At 39.7% G+C, this 20,007-nt stretch overlaps 2 protein-coding genes across 2 annotated transcripts; both read right to left on the bottom strand.

Moving 5' to 3' along the window:
* Positions 1-503: 503 nt before the first annotated feature.
* On the bottom strand, positions 504-3,348 carry LOC148164343 (serine protease inhibitor Kazal-type 10-like). The gene is made up of 4 exons (XM_088023177.1): positions 3,282-3,348; positions 1,980-2,017; positions 919-1,037; positions 504-561 (listed from the first exon to the last, which is right to left on the bottom strand). The coding sequence occupies exons 1-4, from the start codon at positions 3,346-3,348 to the stop codon at positions 504-506; spliced, it is 282 nt and encodes a 93-aa protein (XP_087879303.1).
* A 575-nt stretch (positions 3,349-3,923) lies between these two features.
* On the bottom strand, positions 3,924-16,253 carry MARCOL (MARCO like). Its single transcript, XM_088023176.1, has 5 exons — positions 16,205-16,253; positions 11,696-12,660; positions 9,869-9,990; positions 8,893-8,897; positions 3,924-4,042 (listed from the first exon to the last, which is right to left on the bottom strand). Exons 1-5 carry the CDS (start codon positions 16,251-16,253, stop codon positions 3,924-3,926), a joined length of 1,260 nt encoding a protein of 419 aa, XP_087879302.1.
* Between the last annotated feature and the right edge of the window lie 3,754 nt (positions 16,254-20,007).

The raw sequence follows: 20,007 nt of genomic DNA, 5'->3' as shown, positions 1-20,007 counted from the left end.
GTGAAACATGACGGTATCAAAGCGCATCTCAACAGGGAGGATCTGAACTTGGCACATGGTGGGGAGGCTGTCCTCCACTTTGGAAGCAGTTGGGTGTGGCTCTGGCTCATGTCCTTGACCCCTACATGTCCCCTATCGGGCTACTTGACTCTTCCTACATGCTCAGTTCTGACTCAGTCTTGGGACACACCCCAGTCTGAGAGAGGAGATACTGGAGATTGTCTTAATGGTTCTCTGGAAACAGGGGCCAATTTGGGGGGATTCCGTGTGCAAAGATTTGTGAAAGGAAACACCTGTGAGAGAAAATGAGGAGGGAGATGGCCAGAGCGTTAGACTGCACACTCCTTCAGAGTGAAGGGGACAGGAAGGGAGATTCGATAGGAGTGCTCGAGAACGCCCTGCTGTCCAAGGAGGATATCTGGAGACTGGCATGGAGGTTATGAGACAAACTGGACCATCCGAGGAGTTCCTTTCTAGCATGAATGGGCCCATTGTGATGGATTTCAAATTGCAAAGGTCAGTTCAGTTTCATACATGAGCATGCCCTCTGCAAGGAGAGGTCTGCAGGGACAGGGTCACGGCCATCACAGAGATTCTATTATTCTTCATCGGGGCGTAGGCATTACATCATACTGGCTACTAGTCTGCCCTTAGTAATTCACAATTAAGTTCAATGAATTGATTTCTGCCTTTGCCCAGCATCAAGCAAAATTACAGTGAAAACTCAAATACAAAATGACTTTCAGAAACAGGAACTTTGGGGAAAGGTACACGTGTGGCCCCTAATTTTTTACAGACATCTTACAGTTACTGTCTATAGATGTTGCACCCCGGTTATCAGCAACACGGATTTTGCCATCACGTTGTGATGGTTTCTTTATACTTTTGAAGAGCAAAGATTGCCTATTGTGCGCTTACCCCCTTTCCCTGCAGAAAGCACATATATTGCCATAAGTTCTTCCATTGCTGGCACAGACTGGATACCATTCTCTGGTGCAATCATTTCGCCCAGGTGAATATCGTGTACAGTCCAGCATCTCAACAGAGAGATACAACAAAATTCATCAGGGAATGAAACTCTAGAATTTTCTTTAATCTTCCTATGAAATGCTATGTGTCAAAATTGGAACAATATAGTCTATATGTAGTTTTAAAAGGTAACATCTATAACACCAACACCTAGAAAACGAACACATATGCCCCTTAAAAAAATAAGATGTTATTAAAATGTCTTTACAAACCTGCGATTACTTTTTAAAAAGGTCACAGAACTGGCTGACTGTGTTTTTCTAATATAGCGACCACCATCCTCACTTCCCTTCACATATTTCTGCTTCCAAACTCTAGAAGAAATCATGAAGCTGAAGTTTTTTTTATTCATCATTCCCTTATCCTTCTTGGTAATTTCACTATGTATGTGTGTGTCTGTGCATAAACATATAGATATAAATGCAATTTGTTTAGTGTTGACAGTGTTGGTAATTTCCATAAATAAACAATATGTGTGCATGCTTATCTCATCAGCTTCTGAAATTTCTCTGTGACTGTTTATTCAGACACTTAAATACATACTTTAATTTCCACCTCTCTGTGTATATATGGAAATTATCAGATCTGACCCACCCTTAAAATGTATGTTTTGGCTGGTTCATTTTTCCTTTTGTTTTGCTAAAATGAACACTTCTACTGTAAACACCATTTGACCTCTCTCAGATGTTTGTACGACATATTTGTGCCCTTTAGCTGTATTTTTGTGTAATGGGATATATACACTTTTATGTTGTCTCGATAACGACAAATGGTTTTCTGTGGCTGCTGTGTTTCTATTTCTTGACTTAAGTGTAAGAATAACATGGTTTTGTTTTAATTTTTGAAAGATCTCTCTGTTGTACATTTGTTTGATAAATTTTTATGTTAAAATTTACAATAAAATAAGCTAAGTATTTTATTTTTTCCAACTTCCATCATTATTGACTTACCACAGGTCTGATTTCAGTCAGAGGGGTGAAAGATGCTGCTGCAACCAACAAACGGGTGAAATCATTAAAAGCGAAGAGGAGAGGAGGGGGAGGAAGAGAAGAAGGAAAGAAAGGCAGGAATAAGGAGAAGAAGGCAGAGGAGCAGGGTGGGGAGGAGTAGGAAGAATGGTCTTTTTGGTCAACAGAACCCATCTCTTCAGAGCAGAAACCTATGGAAACTGTTCCTCAACACCCTGCAAGTAATGAGGTGAGCCTCTGTGTCATTAGCAAAATGAAAAATTCACTGAACGCTATCAAATTTGGAAATATTTTTAATAATTGGGATTTTCAATTATTCTCACTCTGTGAAAAATAACTTGATGTATAATTTTTAATAATCTCTAACACCCTTCTTTGAACATAGCATGTTTTTCTCCTTATTTTTGTAGATGAGACATCCAAAACCAAGAACACCATGCTTTAGAGCATGTCATTTACATATGAAGAAATCAATCAGTACTTAAAGAATCAGTACCCTGATCTAAATGCGTGCATCTCTCCAATACAACACAGATGCCTTATTCTGAAATTCACGGTCCACCTTCAGCTCTAAGAAAGACAACTTTTGCCAGAGGAGTCAACGTGTTTCTCCTTAAACAAAGGCCCTGTTTTTGGGACCTCTGTGGGTGATCAAGAAGCCAGAATATTAACCAACAGCAGACCCAGAAGAGATCATTCCTTCCAGTGGTCTGTATTTAACAATGGATTTGACTTCCACAAAGGAAAAAAAAAAGGATTTAGGTCATGTTCTTTAGTCACAGGTGGTGGACATTGAGCGAAATTCTGCTGCCCATTCTAACCCACTACTCTGTCTCCACTTGTCCAAAAAAGGAAATGAGAAAAAACAACCCACTGATGCAATTTTAAAAAGACATTTGTGGGGCACCTGGGTGGCTCAGTCAGTTAAGCAACTGACTCTTGATTTTGGCTCAGGTCATGATCTTAGGGTCCGGGATTGAGCCCCATGTCAGGCTCCCTGTTCAGCTGGGCGTCTGCTTAAGATCCTCTCTCCCTTCCCCTCGGTCCCTCCCCCACCCCCAGCTCAGACTTGCTCTCTCTCTCTCTTTCTCAAAATAAATAGATAAATCTTAAAAAAAAGAAAGCTGAAAAGACCCTTGTACTATGCCTCTTACCACTGTAGCAGTTTAGAGGCTGTGAAGGAGCTCCTCCCTCCTGGATTACTGCAGTGGCTTCCTGCATGTTCTAAGATATATTTCACCTTGGACTGGAAATATTTCACCTTGAACTGGAAAACTTACTCACCAGAATAAAGAGGAAACACCAAGGCAATGATGAAAATGGCTTTGATCCGTGATGAGAGGAGAGACATTTTTTAAGTCTGTGGGAAGAAATTTTGGCATTTATAACACATGGCACATGGACTAATTTCCTATTTCCAGACGAGGGTTTCTGACTGGCAAAATCCAACCCCGTAGAGTCCTAATTAATTAATTAATTAATTCCTAGCTTGCTAATTAAGGTAGACCATGTATTCTCATTTTTCTTCCCCCTGCTCTCAGATTCAATAGGACATATATGTGAACAAAAGGCTTCCTCAAGAGGTGAGAGCAATGCCAAGATAAGTCCTCTCAGCACATTCCAGAAGGAGCTGCTCATTCCCCCAGGCTTGGCACAGCCCACGAGGAGCCTGGCTGCCTTGAAGGAAATAGGCACTTTGGGGTCCCAGTTTTTCCACAGAACATAGAAACAGTCACTTCTGGAAGGAGTGACCTGGAGCAGTCCTCACAGCCATGCTCTGTTCCAGGGCTACATTTGTGGGTGTCCTCACTGACCTGAGACAGGGAAGGCAGTGGAGAGAGTGAGGTCTTCAGCTCTAGGGACTGACTGTGTCTATTTTGCTCGTCTGTCTTTCTCAGTCCCTCCCCTCCAGCAGAGGCGCCTCCTTCACTGGCGTATCGGTGAGGAGCCTGATGGCGCCAAACAGATGATCCGCAGCAGCGTGTGCTCTGTGTCGTAAAGACGTCCCGGGCGTTCTCCCAGGGAGAGGCTTGGGACAATTTGATCTAATGAGTACAGGGGTATGAGATGGGAAAGGGTAATCAGAGTAACTATAGATCCTAAGATAGAGAAAATATATGTAAGCTTTCCAAGCTATTGAGTTGGAAAGGACCAGAGAATCAAAGCCAGCCAAGAGGAGCAGTTTTGTGAAGTGTAATTAGACACAGGCCAAGACCCTTAGCATTTTGCAACATTTGAGCACAGGGACCCAATTGGAGATTTGTTTTAGATTGAAACTCTCCTTACAGTTGAAATTTCAACTTTTTCTTCTGAGGTCATTATAGGTTTGATACAGGTGTAAGAAATGACACAGAGGTCTTCTGCATCCTCGAGCCAGTTTCTCCCACTGGGAGCCTCTTGTAAAACTATAGTGCAAATTCCCAGCCAGGAATTGATATCAGCTGGAGACCTTTAGTCCATGTTTGCTCTCACCACCAAGATTGTGAATCAATTGTTTGTACATGAAGCCTGGGTAATGGTATGTTTGAGGAACTCCCAGATGAGTATCCCAGTGTAGCCAGCTTTGGAACTTGGCCTAAAGGATAGGATGTGTGTAGTAGGCATGAGAGAGACCAACTCACTGTGTTAATCCTTTCTCGATGTAAATGTGTATCCAATCATCACGTTGTACAGCTGTAATTTACAGAATGTTATATGCCAATTCCATCTCAATAAACCTGGATAAAATATAATGAGGACTCACAGAAATGAGATTGAGACCACATGGGTCAATGTCTTAAGTTAAATAAGTGGCTGACATTGGAGGCTTTGAAAAGGGTAAGATTTAATCACTCATTGTCTCCCTAATTAACTAACCTCCTTCACAGTCTGATTTCTGGAGTTTTGGCAATTGAAAGACTTGGTTTCAGTTCTCATCTACCACTGAGTGATCTTGACACAATGTTTCGATATTCTAATATACAACATCTTTATTTTAAATGTGGGAGTAACAACTCCTGTGTCTTAGATGTGAGGGATAAAATATTAAGGCAGTTCGCATTCACAGTTGGGTGTTAGGCTTATCTTTGCCACCCTGATGTAACTTACCTTTTACCAGCTGTGGGAAAAGCTAGCACTCAGACTCCAGTTTAATGGAAGAATACAAAATCTGGTGAGTGCAGAAAGTGCTCTATTTTTCTAGTTAAGTGAATATTATTCTTAGAGGAACTCTTTGAATTACTCTTTGAATTATTGACATAGACAACATCAGAGGCTTCCGGGGCAGATGTGTTCTTCTGATGCAGGACATTTGAGGAAAAAGGAAACCGTAGAGTTGAAATTACTGGGGAGTCCTGCATGTCTCTCACTGTAGACTTCTCTTGTATATTCTCATAAGCAGAGATTAAGAGCAGGAGAGGCGGCCTGTGAATCCTAGCTGGCCCCATGCCTTTCTGTTTTCTGTTTTTTTAATTACCCAGCACAAGGGATGTTACATGTGTGAGTTGAAGGTTTCATGAAGAAAAAAATGAATATATTATTCAATTGCCTCAGAGGGAAGATAAGGAGAAGACAGTATCTTTAAGATAACAGAGATATTAAGGGAGAAGGAAGGAGGAAAATGAGAAGAGCAGTTTGCAGTCTCCCCAGTGCCACTGCTCCATAAATTGTGGGCAAAGAAATCCGCCATTTTGGGCAATAACAGCAAGTTACCTGAATTTTGCCTAACCATGTAAAACACCAACTGAGACTGGTACATGAACTTTCCCAGGGGTCACTGAATAATGTGTGTGTGTGTGTGTGTGTGTGTGTGTGTGTGTGTTTTAAACTTCATACTGTTGAAAAGAGAATAAGAGAAGTTCACATTTATCAGTGTTTCATGAAAGACTGAATTCTTCCAGTTCACCCCCATTTCAGAAGAAACCAAAGGGATTTGGTGCCACATTCCATTCTTTAAAAGATGTCTCGGGGGCACCTGGGAATCTCCCTTGGTTAAGCATCTTGCTCTTGATTTCAGCTCAGGTCATGATATCAGGTCTCCGCTCTGAGCTTGGAGCTTGCTTGGGATTCTCTCTCTTTCTTCCTCGGCCCCTCCCTGCATGCACTTGCTCTTTCTCTCTCTCTCTTAAGGGGCGGAGGGGAATGATGTCTTAGGCAATGATCAAAGAGTAGATTTTCTGGATTCATCACTTACATATAACACCCAGTGCTCATCGCAAGTGCCCTCCTTAACCCCATCACCCATTTAGCCCATCCGCCACCCACCTCCCTTCCAGTAACCCTCAGTTTGTTCTCCATAGTTAAGAGTCTCTTTCATGGTTTGCCTCCCCCCCCTCTTTTTCCCCCTATGTTCATTTGTTTTGTTTCTTAAATTCCACATATGAATAAAATCATATGATATTTGTCTTTTTAGGACTGGCTGATTTCACTTAGCTTAATACACTGTAGATCCATCCACGTTGTTGCAAATGGCATGATTTCATTCTTTTCGATGGCTGAGTGATATTCCATTGTATATATCACAACTTCTTTCTCCATTCATCCACTGATGGACATTTGGGCTCTTTCCATAATTTGTTGATAAGGAAAGCCGTCTTATACACAAAAGCCACCAAAACCTACCACAGATTGCCCCTTCAGGAAGAAGAAAGGGCAAAGGATGACTGTGCTTGTCTTGTTCACTCTTGCCACCTCAGCTAGCCATACTATGTTGAGAAATCTACTCTAAAGGTCTTTGTGTAAGAAACTAGAGGTAAGAGAAATACTAAAGATAAGGCACTGGAGTACCTTTCATCCTGCCCAGATTCTGGGAACTTGCCTTCTACGGATGGCAACAAAACTATTCATGGGGCATAGAGTAAGGGACCATCTGATCTGATAGGCACAAATGAATGGGGAGGGGAGAAAATAATGTGTAATTATAGGTCTTATAATAGATAAGCTATGTACAATCTGTCCAAGCAAGGGAGTTGTACAGGCTCCAAAAACTAGGGCAAGAAAACAAGAATTCTAAAATCTGTAATTGCGACATATGGCCAGAACCTCAGTATTTGAAACAATTGCTAGATATGAGAATCACCTGAGGAGCTTTATAATAATATCTGGGTTCCTTCCCTGAGATGGTGATTCAATTGTTCTACATCAGACCCTGGGCATTTGTACTTTTTCTGGGGCAGCATTTTTAGAAGTAACTAAGATAAATGTGCAGCTCCAGTTGGGGGTAACAGAACTAGGGATGTAGAATTACTTCTGGGACTTCATTCCAACCATTTCCCACTGTTCTAAACCAGAGCTTTTGTATTTAATAGAAACACTTTATAAACTGCTCTGCAACAAGCTTTATTTGATTAATATCTGCTGAGCTTATTTTAATGTCATTTTATGTAAATCAGTTTATTCTTTTGAAACACTGTATGATGCTTCTAGTGTTACATAAGTATTAATTAATTTAAGCATATTTATTAATGGGAATTTACTCATTTCACTCCTGCTCAGAATGATCTAATTTTTTCCATGGCCTCTAGAAGGAAATAAAAATTATTTAAATACCATTAAAATTGGTCCTACAACCGGCCCTGGCCTGAATTTTCTGGTGCTTCTATAAGCACTGTCAGATCCCAGAAAAAATGTACTGTATCACATAACCCACGCCCCGTATGGATCAAGGCCTTTGTTCATATTATTTATTTGCCTGAAAATTTTTGTTCCCTTTCTTCTGTATATGGTAAAGAAGGACTTTTCCTATTCTCCTTCCCTTCCCTACCCTGTGTCTTTCTGACCTTATCTTCCTATGTCCTCTTACTGGGAGGTAAACTTTTATGGACCTGGTTCCTTCACGTCTCATCAGCTGTGCCAAGACTCTAGGCCTTTTACAACAGGTTGCCTGTTTTACCCTACCCAGCCTGGACTGTCATTCACTCCCAGATAGCTCTCATTAAGCAGCCCTGAGAAATGTAAAGCTTCAGTTGCCTGGAAGTGGTAGAGGTGATACTGCACAAGGTAATCTTCAGGTGGCAGTCTAGGGACTGGGACTCGTCAGGACGATGGTGACAGGGATAATATAGAACTATGGATTGCATTGAAGTCTCTTCTAATCTTTGGGATTTTTTCTAGTATAGCTGTAATTTCAGCTATCCTCAAGAGACTTAATCAGGGAGTAGTGATAGCACAGGAAAGACAGTACCATTCATAAATAAGTCAGGGGTGGTATAATCTAGGCAGCTAAATATATTTACCTAATCCTGGACCATTTCTTTCTTCTTTTTTTTAAAAAGATTTTATTTATTTATTTGAGAGAGAGAGAGAATGAGAGAGAGACAGCACGAGAGGGAAGAGGGTCAGAGGGAGAAGCAGACTCCCCGCTGAGCAGGGAGCCCGATGGGGGACTCGATGCGGGGACTCCAGGACCATGACCTGAGCCGAAGGCAGTCGCTTAACCGACTGAGCCTCCCAGGCGCCCAATCCTGGACCATTTCTTATCTAAGGGAACTCTTTGGCTAAAATTTCTATCTTATCCCTTGAAAATCAATGCCATTAATTTTTTGAAGTGTTCAAAAACACTGAACTAAAAGTAAAGCTTTTTGTTATTTTTTAAGAATTTTCACCTATTTTTCTCATCCTAATCCCCTGTGTCAGGGAAAAACCAATCTGTGTTCTATATCCACGAGTTTGGGAAAGTCTAGAAAATAAATGATCCCAGAAATCAGAAGCAACTCTGGAACTGACTTTGTTTGTAGTGGAACAAACTTGAAAATAATGTGGGATCCATCATAGCGGTAAGACTCTTGCTGACCTCTGTGGAACGCCCGAGGAAATCCATTGCTTACAAAAACGAAAGCAGATTTTGAGGTTCCAGGTAATTTGGTTGCTGTCAATGCTTAGCATTTCCCTTCATGGTTCAGATTCAGTTTTCCATTACTTATCCTGAAAACAAGTTAATGAAAGAAATTAAGGATCAAGAAATTGTGGCACCAACACAGAGAGAAGATGAGATAATTTAAAATTCACATGGGAACGAGCAGTTCTAAGCTTTGGCTTGCCTGTTTCACACTGAGTGCTTTGAGAAATTGTGACTTTGTGCCAGTCCTTCCTTGACCCTGGGCTAGGTATAAAATGAGAGAACAGGTGTCTCATGTTTCTTCCTGCTCTAACTTTTACGGCTATAGGGCACACTTACCTTTAACATTTATTTATTTCTGCAGGAATGATTTATTGAGCCTTTAATACGTACTTCAACTATCAAAAACAAGAGAGGTATAATTTTTACCTCATTACTGTCCTTATAGCTGAACCTTCATTAATTTTGACAGCTGAGACATGTAACTCTTTCTTAGCCACGTGTTCTCATTTTAAGCAGCCTTATAATCATCGTATTTCATGTGGATGGACAAGCGTGCAACTCTTAAGTGTTTGCCTGCTCACCAAATCCATTCTCTAATACTGTTATTTAAATTTAAAATACATTTTAATAGTCGGGGTTAAGTAATCTGTGGGATTCGTAGTCCTGTTTACCCTCTGATACATCTTGTTTGCTGTCTTCAACTGCAAGAAGAAAAGCTCCATGGAAGCAGGAAATAGGAAACAATTCTGTGTGTTTTGTTCACCACCTTACCTCCACATGAGCAATGCCTAGTATATAGTGGAAGTTTAATAAATATCTGGTAAATGAATGACTCAATAATAGATTTATTTCTACTTCAAAAGCTGAATGTATCACATTCTTTCAGAAAATGCCTGAATTTACTGTTTAAGGGTTAAGTACCTTTCATGTTTCCTTTGGACAAACACCCCAGGCACTATTGAGAGAGAACTACAGAGACACAGAGAAAAACGTTTTTACTCCCTTTGGATCAGAATAATACTTTTTGATACAAAGACACAAAGAGTCATCTTACCTTTTGGCTTCATTGAATACACAGTGGTTCCCATAGGTTTTTCCATCAGAACCACAGACTGGCTTGTAGACAGATGGACATTTTGTATTTCCAGTTGGGTTCTTGCTGCTGGTTTTGCCAGTCTGCAGTAATGTGAAAGACCAATAGGCGAATAAAGGGGATGCAATTCAATTCTGATATTGTAATTAAACCAAGAGTTATTGCTAATTAATTGTTGATTAAGCATTGCACTGAACCAATCATTTTGTTAATCCTTTCATTTTAATTTAAACTACACAACAATACTGAAAAAAAAGAGTAGATTTTGCTCTATCGTATAATCGCAGGCATACAGTATATTTAAGTGACAAGCCCCAGACCAGATATGGATGAAATATCCAAGCTGGGGGGCAGACCCTGAATTATGTGACTCCAGAGCCCCTGCTCCTACTACACATCAGACTGCCTCCACTTTAATTCTTTGTAGGCAAGCCTTCCCTTTCCTGAGAAAATAATTATGGAAAAGTCATACTGGCAAATAACATATGTGGTCGTATTTTTTTTTTCAGATTTATTTATTTATCTATCTATCTATCTATTTATTTATTTATTTGAGAGAGAGAAAGAGCGTGCATGAGAGTGCGGGGAGGGCCAGAGGGAGAGAACCTCAAACAGACTGCCCTCTGGGTGTGGAGTCCCACTTGGGGCTCCATCTCACAGACCCTGTGATCATGACCTGAGCTGAAATAAAGAGTCAGACACTTAACCGATTCACACACAGGCACTCCACATATGGTCCTAATTTACTGAACCTTTCTTTCTTCTTGTCCCATGAAAGAAAATGAGGCAGGAGGTAGGATTGTGTGGAGTTAAGTACTACCTGAGGCACTGGCTTAGAATGAAGTTACAGAATGACAGAAGCCTGTGAACAGAAAGGAGCTCTGACAGCAGACGAGAACAGAGACACTAAATGAGATTGGGAGGATCTTCAACAGGAGGCTTTGTGTTCGTAGGACGAAGGAAGATGAACAAAGGAGTCATGGATGTGCAGCTGTTTGCAATGATGTCTCCCAGACATCATCTATTCACTCATCTGAAAAGCAGTTCAAGAGAACCTATTATATGCCTGTCTTATTCTAGAATCTGGGGACACACATTTAAAAAAGAAATGGTACTTTCTTTAGAGGAGTTCACATTCCAATTGAACACACAGACAATCAATTACAAAGCAATACGGTACATTCTATGAGAAAGGATGTCATCGGTATTTGGAATACATTTGTGGAACATCAAAGGATTCTGTACAACGTGGATGATGTGTGACCAAGAGTGACATGAAATGTCCGATCATATCCAATCATGCACATGGGGTCTAGTCATTAAAAAATCCTAAATTACATGCTCAGGAGTTTGGGTCTTATCTTCTAGGCAGTAAGGTGTCACTGAAGAATTTCCAGCAGGGCAGTGATAGAACAGGAAATTTGTGATTTAGAAATACCACTTGAGTGGCTTGTAGGTTAGGGATGGGATGGAGATGGACACATGAATGTCAAATCTGGTGGGGATGGGGACTCATTTCACGGAGGTCTGACCTAGTCCAGTAGAGGTAGAAAGATTGGAGTGGAAGACAGTAGAAGGGAATGAGAAATGGAATGGAAGAGCATGGCTCATTAATGATCATAGGTGTATATGAAATTGACCACCTTCAGATTCCTCCTCATTTTGTTGAATCACTATCACCACAAAGTATCTGTCATTAGTACAGTATATTTTGTTAACTATTTCAAGTCTTGGAAAATAGAATGGCTAAATTAAGAGAGGGAAAAAAACAAAGAAATGAATGCAAACCTGAATCTCCATTATATTGGCATTCAAAGGGTTGCCTACATTTTTTCTTTCTTCTTGAAAGAAAGACCTTGATTTCCCTTGTTGGCTAGACCATCCTGGTCTTCCTTGCTGGCCAGATGACCCTGAACCCCCTTGCTGGCCAGATGACCCTGGACGCCCTTGCTGGCTAGAAGACCCTGGACCCCCTTGCTGGCCAGATGACCCTGGCTTCCCTTGCTGGCCGGATGACCCTGGACGCCCTTGCTGGCTAGAAGACCCTGGACCCCCTTGCTGGCCAGATGATCCTGGCTTCCCTTGCTGGCCAGATGACCCTGGACGCCCTTGTTGGCCAGATGACCCTGGACGCCCTTGCTGGCTAGAAGACCCTGGACCCCCTTGCTGGCCAGATGACCCTGGCTTCCCTTGCTGGCTGGATGACCCTGGATGCCCTTGCTGGCTGGAAGACCCTGGACTCCCTTGCTGGCTGGATGACCCTGGACGCCCTTCCTGGCTGGATGACCCTGGACGCCCTTGCTGGCTAGAAGACCCTGGACCCCCTTGCTGGCCGGGTGACCCTGGCTTCCCTTGCTGGCTGGATGACCCTGGACGCCCTTGCTGACCAGATGATCCCGGTTTTCCTTGCTGGCTACAAGATCCCGGTTTTCCCTGTTCATTTGAAGCTTCAGCATTCCCTTTTGGATTAGAGTCTCCTGAATTCCCTTGCAGACTCCCAGACTGATTGAGAATTCCTGGCCTTTCTTGCTGATTAAAATTCCCTGAATTTTTCTCTGGCTGGTTAGAACACCCTCGTTGTCCTTGCAGACTAAATGTTGCTTGTTTTCCTTGTGTGTTGCTACCTCCTTGCTGATTAGATTCCTGTTGTTTTCCTTGATGATTAGCTTCATTTTTTCTCTCTAGAATAAATGCAGGTTCTGGACCTTCTTGTGGTTTAAAAACACTTGTTCTCAAAATCTGGGTTGAAGACACTGGAATGATACCATAAGCACAAAAGTAAAATAAAGTTATTTAATTTCAAGAATTTAAAATCAACAGCATTCATCCCCAGATGTAGTGTGTATTTTATACCTCTTTGATTTGTTTTTTTCACCAAACCTCAAGACAGAAGCTTTGCATAACTTCTCATAACCTTAATGTTTTGGTTCCTCCATTTTTTCTTAACTGTATTACATGGTTTCTAAAAATCACGGGGTCAAACCAGCCTGTCCCATTTCTAAATCAGAGTCTGAATTACTTGAGCTGAATTATTTGCGCTTCATACTACAAATTCCTTTTAATGATTTCCTGATTAATCAAACAGACTCTGAGTTAGACTATTATAAACTTCCTCTACATCACAGAACCCTTTCCCGGATTCCCAACCTCACGCTGCAGAAGATGCTATCATCAATTTTCCAGACATAAAACCTGACAGGCAGGCATGAGCCCTCCTTCCATATTCTCTTCTCCATCTCCATATATACTTTTCTGTAGGTGTTTTCTTCCCTCCTCGCCCCTGTTCCTAAGGCAGTGGTTTTCCTTCTTCTTCAGAACATCAGCTTTATGTCCACCATTTCCCATAAGGGCCGTAGCATCAATCAATCAGTCTTACTCTCTGGTGGTTTTTTTGTTTCTTTCTTTTCTGCTCAGACTCCTGGAGGAGGTGGTAGATATTAAGTGACTATTTCTTTTTTATTTTTTTGTGACTATTTCTTAAAACCTAAGTTTCATAACCCATCTACTCTGTTTCTCAAATTGGTTTTGGAAGTTTATCCATTACTATATACATATATATATCTTGTATATACATACACATATACATATATATAAGATTTATTCAAATTCTATTCCAAAATAAGCAGGGTTTAGACAATAATCCATAAGTGAATGGAATGGCTTTCTAGTTGTTGAGTGCAATGGAATTCTATTGGGTCTTATGTTTCTTGTCTTTGGTTTGGTACAAGTGTTTCTTTTTGGCTTCCTCACTTTTTTTGTTTATTTATGTATTTATTTTTAAATTTTTTTATTAACACATGATGTATTATTTGTTTCAGGGGTACAGGTCTGTGAGTCATCATCACCTTTTTTGTTTAATGGCTCTCCTTTTCCCTTCACTTTCTCAATTTGGGGCTTCCTCGAAAGTTGTCTTCAGGCTTGCATTGTTTTTCTTCACAGGCATCCTTGGTAATTTTTTCAGTTTATATAACTTGAAATCATTTCAGTGTGGATGGTTCCAGTCTTTACCTGGAGTTTCACTTGTGTTTGCAATTGGCCTGCTTCATATTTTCACAAGCATACACACTTGTGCATTCAGGTAAATTTAACTAAAATCAAATGCCTTGTTAATTATTATCCATTGAGCACGCTATGGTATACTACATTGCTGGTGGTTAAGATCTTACCCAGGCTTAGGAGCTTGGCACTCGGTAACCTGGCTTACTAACTGTGGTGAAGTGTGGGTGGAGTCTGTGGGTATGATCTAGCCATTCTTTCAATTTGTCCAAAAGTATATTTGAAGAGACCATTACTATGCTGGAACTATAGTAAGATCTAGACACACAGCCATGAATAACACATTGTTATTCTGCCACCAAGAAGGTGGAAAATCTAATAGTGGGCGCAAACAAGCAAACAGGCATTTGTAGTCGTATGAATGCTGCTATAATGTGAGAAGTCAATTAGACAATAGACCTAGAGTCAAGGTAGCAGATAGCAGGGCATTGTCTCTCCTTCCTGGAGGAGGTGACACATAAGAAGGATAGGCTATAGCTAGAAAAATGGATAAGAAAATATTTATTTTCAGTAGAGAGATGAGTATATACATGAGTTGTAAGAACCAGTGTTCCTTAACAAGCACTAACTTTGAGAAGAAATCAATTAGAATAAAGATGTAGATGAAATGGTAAAAACTAGATCAGCTGATCTATTTGTTAATTATGTTTGTTTTTTTAATAGGTCATATAAGCAAATTACATTTAATTTCAAAGATGCAAAAGGATAAATAGTTTAAAATAACTTTCCCTTCCTTTCCTGTCCCAATCCCCCTTGGACACAATTACATTTACTAGGTTTTTCTGTATTATTCCAGAGATGCTTTATGTATTTACAAACATAAGGGGACATATGTTTCCACACAATTAATAGCACATCATACACCAACTCTACTCTTTATTGTCTCCCTTGGCCGTACAGTGAGGTTTCTCTATATCGATACATATAGAGCACCTTTATTATTTTCCCTAAGGACTGCATACTATTTCATTTGTTAAATTTACCGTAATTTATTTAAATGGCCTTCTAGCAATGGGTAGCTATTGCATTTCCCCTCTTTTACTAGTACAAACAATGATATAATGAAAATGTGATTAATATATCATTGCTCACATGGCTAAATTCGTAAAATAAAACCGGGGGTGGAATTTTTGAGTAAAAAAGAGAACTAAAATATCAGAATGTGGTTTAACCATGGGTTTTTTTAAGTTAAACTTTTCCAAAATAAGTATCCTCAGTTTTTGTTTTGTATTTTCTCTTCTGATTTTACAAACTAAATACACTCTTGGCATTGCTTTATATTATAACAGGCATTTCTGGTTCCTCTCTTTTCTTCACCCTCCACATCCACAGAACCACCGCATCTGGCATTCATGTACTTTCTTCCATTAACAAATGTCTACTCAGTACCTACTAAATGTCATCCGGCAAGGCACTGAAGTTCAAAAGAGGTATGGTATCTGCCATTAAGGAGCATATATGTTCTAGGAAGGGATTTTATCTATGTGCATTTTTTCTCTAAAACATATGTGATCATAATAAATATACGTATATTATATCTATTTTCTCCGACATATAAATTATAAAAATATAGAATGTCTGTGTCATTTATTATCTAGAGAAATTTACAGCCCTTGCTGGAAATTGCATCTTTGAAAACAGACCACCTAACTGGATTGAGGTAAGGAATGGAGAGAGGTAAACTGAGTGACAGGCACCAGAGAACTCAAGTAATGGTAGCTAATGTCAGTGCATACGTGATTCTTATGACAGCCTCTAAGAATACATATTTATTTTCATTTTATAAATGAGAAAATGGAGGCTAAAAATTAAGTGAGTTGCCCCAAATGACATAAATAGAAATAGAAAAGTCAGGGTTTGAACCTATTTCTCTGTGATCACATAGCCCTAGATCATCACACAAAACCATATTTTTTTTATGAAACATGAGCCTGAGAGTATTCACAAACTCTCATAATCCCTTCAGATTTCATTTTCGTTCCAGTGTAATGTGTTGCTTTTCCCCATTCCCCTACTTCTTGCTTCTCTTCGGCCGCGCCGGACAATTCGCTGTTGTCTCACCTTGTCCTTACTTTTATGCCTTCGGTCTGTATTTATGCTGTTTCAAATGGCCCTCTTCCTTTTCTCTGTCTGATAGACATAGGTCATTTTAACATCTTCTGACAAAGTGTTACTAAGTCACTCAACATTTCTAATTCTTTGAGAGTTGGAAGGAAAGTCATCGAAAGTAACTTTTCTTACCTGAGAACATGGCCACGAACATGAAGGGAAGGAAAATGAAAGCCTTCATGTTAGAGTCAGTTGTTTCAGACCTGGTTGTTGGATGGAATTAAGGGTAACTCTTCAGTAGATGTTTTCTGAATAAAACCATCCTGATCGCCATCATGTTGTGTATTTGAAAAATCCTCCGCCCTAGTGGCTAAACACTGTCACTTTGTTTAAAAAAATTACGGAGTAACTTTCATAAACTGGAAGCTGTTGCTTCTTGAGTGGATTGCCATTTTTAAAATTAGCTTTATACCCCAACTCCCATAAATATCCACAATTTAATATGTTTCTATCAGATACCTATCTTACAGAAAGGAATAAAAATGGTGAAATCCATCTGGGAAAGTGGTAAATTCAGTGTTCAGTTTATTTTTTTATTGTTAAAAGATGACTGATCTTCAGTCCGTACTGTTACTGACCCTGTAAGTTTGTATGTCCACAACAGACATTCCCATGACATTTTCCCACAAATAAATGATGTGCCAATTATTTACCTCAAATTATATTTTAAAAGCCAGTAAAAATGCACCAGGCATTGGTCATTAATAAGTGATGAATGCGTCCAGTGGGGAATGATGATGTATAATGTATCTTTATGAGGTAACAAAAAACAAGAGAGCTTATGTTTGAGAATACATTACACCAGTGATCTTCTTGCCTCAAGCTAGTATGCCAAACAGAAGCTCATGCGAAAATCACCCCGGGATTTTTAGTCAGTCATAAAATCAATATTATAAAACAGTGGAATATTGTGTTCAAGGTTGGCTTCCCTATATAAGAGAAATTTGAATTAATTAGGCCTGTCTAAAGAAGAATGACCTTGATAAAGTGGGGTCCAGAAAACACATAGCAGAAGATTGGTTGACCATAGTAGAAAAGATAAGTGGTGGTGTTGCCATTGGATTCATCATGTGAAGGGCGTTAGCATGAAGGAGGAAGATATTATATGATCTATGTAGTTCCAGGTGGCAGAACTCATTCCAATATAAGGAAGTGCAGGATAAATAAACATTTTTAAATTCTAAAGAAAATTTCAGCTTTGGGAAGAGAGGTGAAGTAGGTGATTCTTACAATTTCTTCTAATTCTAAAAAGTCCCCAGATTTAGTGGTTCTGGATTGTGTTTGATTTTCATTGCAGCTTCTTTAGAAGGGCAATTTTGAAAATGATGAATGATTTCTTTTAACCAAGCCAGCAATTTTAGGGCATGAAGAAGGACAAGTTTTAAATTTTTCTATAGTAAAAAGGCAACTTTGTTTTGCCCTCTCCACAATTATTCTCTGTACTGGGATTCATATGAATGTCAGAACAGGCTCAGTGAACCAGAAGGCCTGATTAAATTTAAAGACCAGATAATTTTAACCAAAATTTCATTATGAAAAATTCCAAAATACAGACAAGTTGAAAGAATTATGCAGTGAAAACCCATATACACACCACCAGGACTCTTCAATTAACATTTTGCTACACTTGCTTTATGATATATTGATCATAATGGGTAAATTTGATGCAAATTATTTTCATATTCAGATACTCACGTAGAGACCTCAATTCAGGGAATTCCCAAATAGCTTTATTTGCATTTTGCCTAAACAATTGCTTTGTACATATTTAGTGCCATCGGCTGGCCTACCCATGCTTTTGTCCTAGCTCCGGTGTTATCACATTTCAGAATAGCATATATAAATAACAAATATCATGGAGTGCTTTGCATGTGAGGATACTGTAGTGAGAAGAAGTAGTCTCAGGAAGCCTCTGCTCCAAGGTCTCAGAGACTGTCTCATGAATTAGTAGAAGGTAAGTAAGGTGAGTAAGGCAGCTTTTTCTCTATATCGCTGTTCTCCAAGCCATGCCAAAGGGTGTTTAGAACAATTCCTTTTAATGCTCTAATTTTCTTAAATGGAACATTTAATTTCTTCTTTAATGATGGGAATCCTCCCACCTTTAGAATTGTCTCCCATTGTCATCTTCCTTCACATTTGGGAGTCAGGTCAAAATTCGGTCTTGGAGTAGGCTCACAAAATGCTGGGCATGACCCCATGCGAGTGAAGGGGAAGAGGTGTCCCACTTATCTTGGAGTGGGATTCTACATCAAGGCTACTCTTGTCGTGGTCTTCGTATTTGGGTGGAAATAACAAGAGCATTAGAGTCAGATGACCTGAGGGGTCTGTCACTCCTCGTTTCAGCTGTGTATTCTTATGCAAGTTAATCTCTGTCTCTTTGTCTCTCCATCTGCCTCTTTTCCTATCTCCCTTTCCTCTTATTTCAAAAATCATGATAATAATACCCTATTGAAGGAGTCAAATTTTGCTAAGTATTCTGTTGTGGTTTGGAAGGAGAAAGTTCACACCGGCAGTTTAGTGATCTTGGTTTCTGACTGTGAGCTGTCTTCGAGCATCCCTTGTCCAGTTACCTGATTTAGACTCACCAAGCCATTTGTCATGCAGCTAAAAGGAAGGAAACTTTAAGCTCCTTATTAGCTCTCTTCCTTGGAACAACTTAGCCACTGTGTTTCCTTTCAATTCTTCCTTCAGTGGTGGGGAGGTGGGGGATAGGCACATGGCAGGTTTTGGTCTTTGAGCCCCACGTGCGTAAAGATTGAGCACAGTACAAGATGGAAGGCATCAGCTACATAGCACTTGTTCGGGTATTCAGATAGAAGCAAATAGGTTGAACTGGATCCAGCAGAAAAATGGGATATTTGGTCTGGTTTTTGAAATATAATTCATATTGCATGGAAGACATAATGTCTCTTAAATTCAGTCATGTTGCCAAAATTGTCAGAGGGAGGCTTGCCAGTCCTTTACCAAGTCTCATTAAACACTTCACAATATTAAGAAAGAGGCCAAAGGTCAAGCACTAGGTAATCACTATTTAACTGAAGGTCCTTTTGCCATTTCTTGGTTGCCTTATTATTTGGTCATTTCGCCCAATCTTCACCCACGTAGAGGCATTAGTTTCAGAACACAGAGTCCTTCAGAGTAGCAGATGCTTGAGATAGAATTTTGGGTAACTTCTCTGCTTTGGGTGTCAATTTCTTCACTCAGCGCACAAAGTTTTGATACAAACTGAAATTCACATACATTTAATTTCATCATTATTTATTGAGATGATGCATGTATCTGACACCCATGCTAAAATGTTCCATTAATGTCAGCTATTGTTATTAGACCCACGGGAGCATTTGAGATTAGATCCAAGACTCATTCACGTATTTGTCCATGATATAATAGACACAGACATAACTGGCCACGTTTACATATATATGTATTATGAGCATATATGGCCATTTATTGTCTGTGGCTCGATCAGACACAGCCTGTGACATTTGGTGCCATAACATACTTGAGGCTGCTTTCTAGACCCTTTTATTAAAAGACTCAGAGATCTTGAAATTGTGAGCCCAGGCTATGTGGAACCTCGTAATTTCCCACAGGAGAGAACACAGATTGGCCAAGGACATAAAGTGAGTTTGTTCATATATCATCTCTGTCACACTAGTATACTGATTCATTGGTCTTTTCAAAATATTTGACTTCCAACTAGTATACCCTATATTAAAAATAACAAATATTTATTAAACATCCAGGACTGGACTCTGTGCCAAGAACTTGACATGAATTAGCTCATTCAATTCTTAAAACAACCTATTTTATAGATATTGTCTTCATTTCTCCAATGAAAAAACAGAGATTGTCATGGAATTTTGTGACAGAGTTCCATCTTCTAAATTTTATCTCTTGGGACACCTGGGTGGTTCAGTTGGTTAAGCGTCTGC

The sequence above is a fragment of the Eumetopias jubatus genome, unplaced genomic scaffold, assembly GCF_037043125.1.
Source record: "Eumetopias jubatus isolate StellerSeaLion01/CBP00866 unplaced genomic scaffold, mEumJub1_p1.0 scaffold_5, whole genome shotgun sequence".
In the NCBI taxonomy this organism is placed as follows: Eukaryota; Metazoa; Chordata; class Mammalia; order Carnivora; family Otariidae; genus Eumetopias; species Eumetopias jubatus.
This window is presented reverse-complemented; position numbering and strand designations above follow the sequence as displayed.

Bases quoted from the DNA above. Each gene is read 5' to 3' on its own strand.
- LOC148164343 (XM_088023177.1), bottom strand. From the start codon at position 3,348: ATGTCTCTCCTCTCATCACGGATCAAAGCCATTTTCATCATTGCCTTG. The intron at 1,038-1,979 runs GTAAGTCAATAA...CTCTCTGTTGAG, and splicing joins TGACTGAAATCAGACCTGTG to ATGCTGGACTGTACACGATA. The intron at 562-918 runs GTAAGCGCACAA...CTGTCCCTGCAG, and splicing joins GCTTTCTGCAGGGAAAGGGG to ACCTCTCCTTGCAGAGGGCA.
- MARCOL (XM_088023176.1), bottom strand. From the start codon at position 16,253: ATGAAGGCTTTCATTTTCCTTCCCTTCATGTTCGTGGCCATGTTCTCA. The intron at 12,661-16,204 runs GTAAGAAAAGTT...GTATCATTCCAG, and splicing joins GTTCGTGGCCATGTTCTCAG to TGTCTTCAACCCAGATTTTG. The intron at 9,991-11,695 runs GTTTGCATTCAT...ACATTACTGCAG, and splicing joins CCAATATAATGGAGATTCAG to ACTGGCAAAACCAGCAGCAA.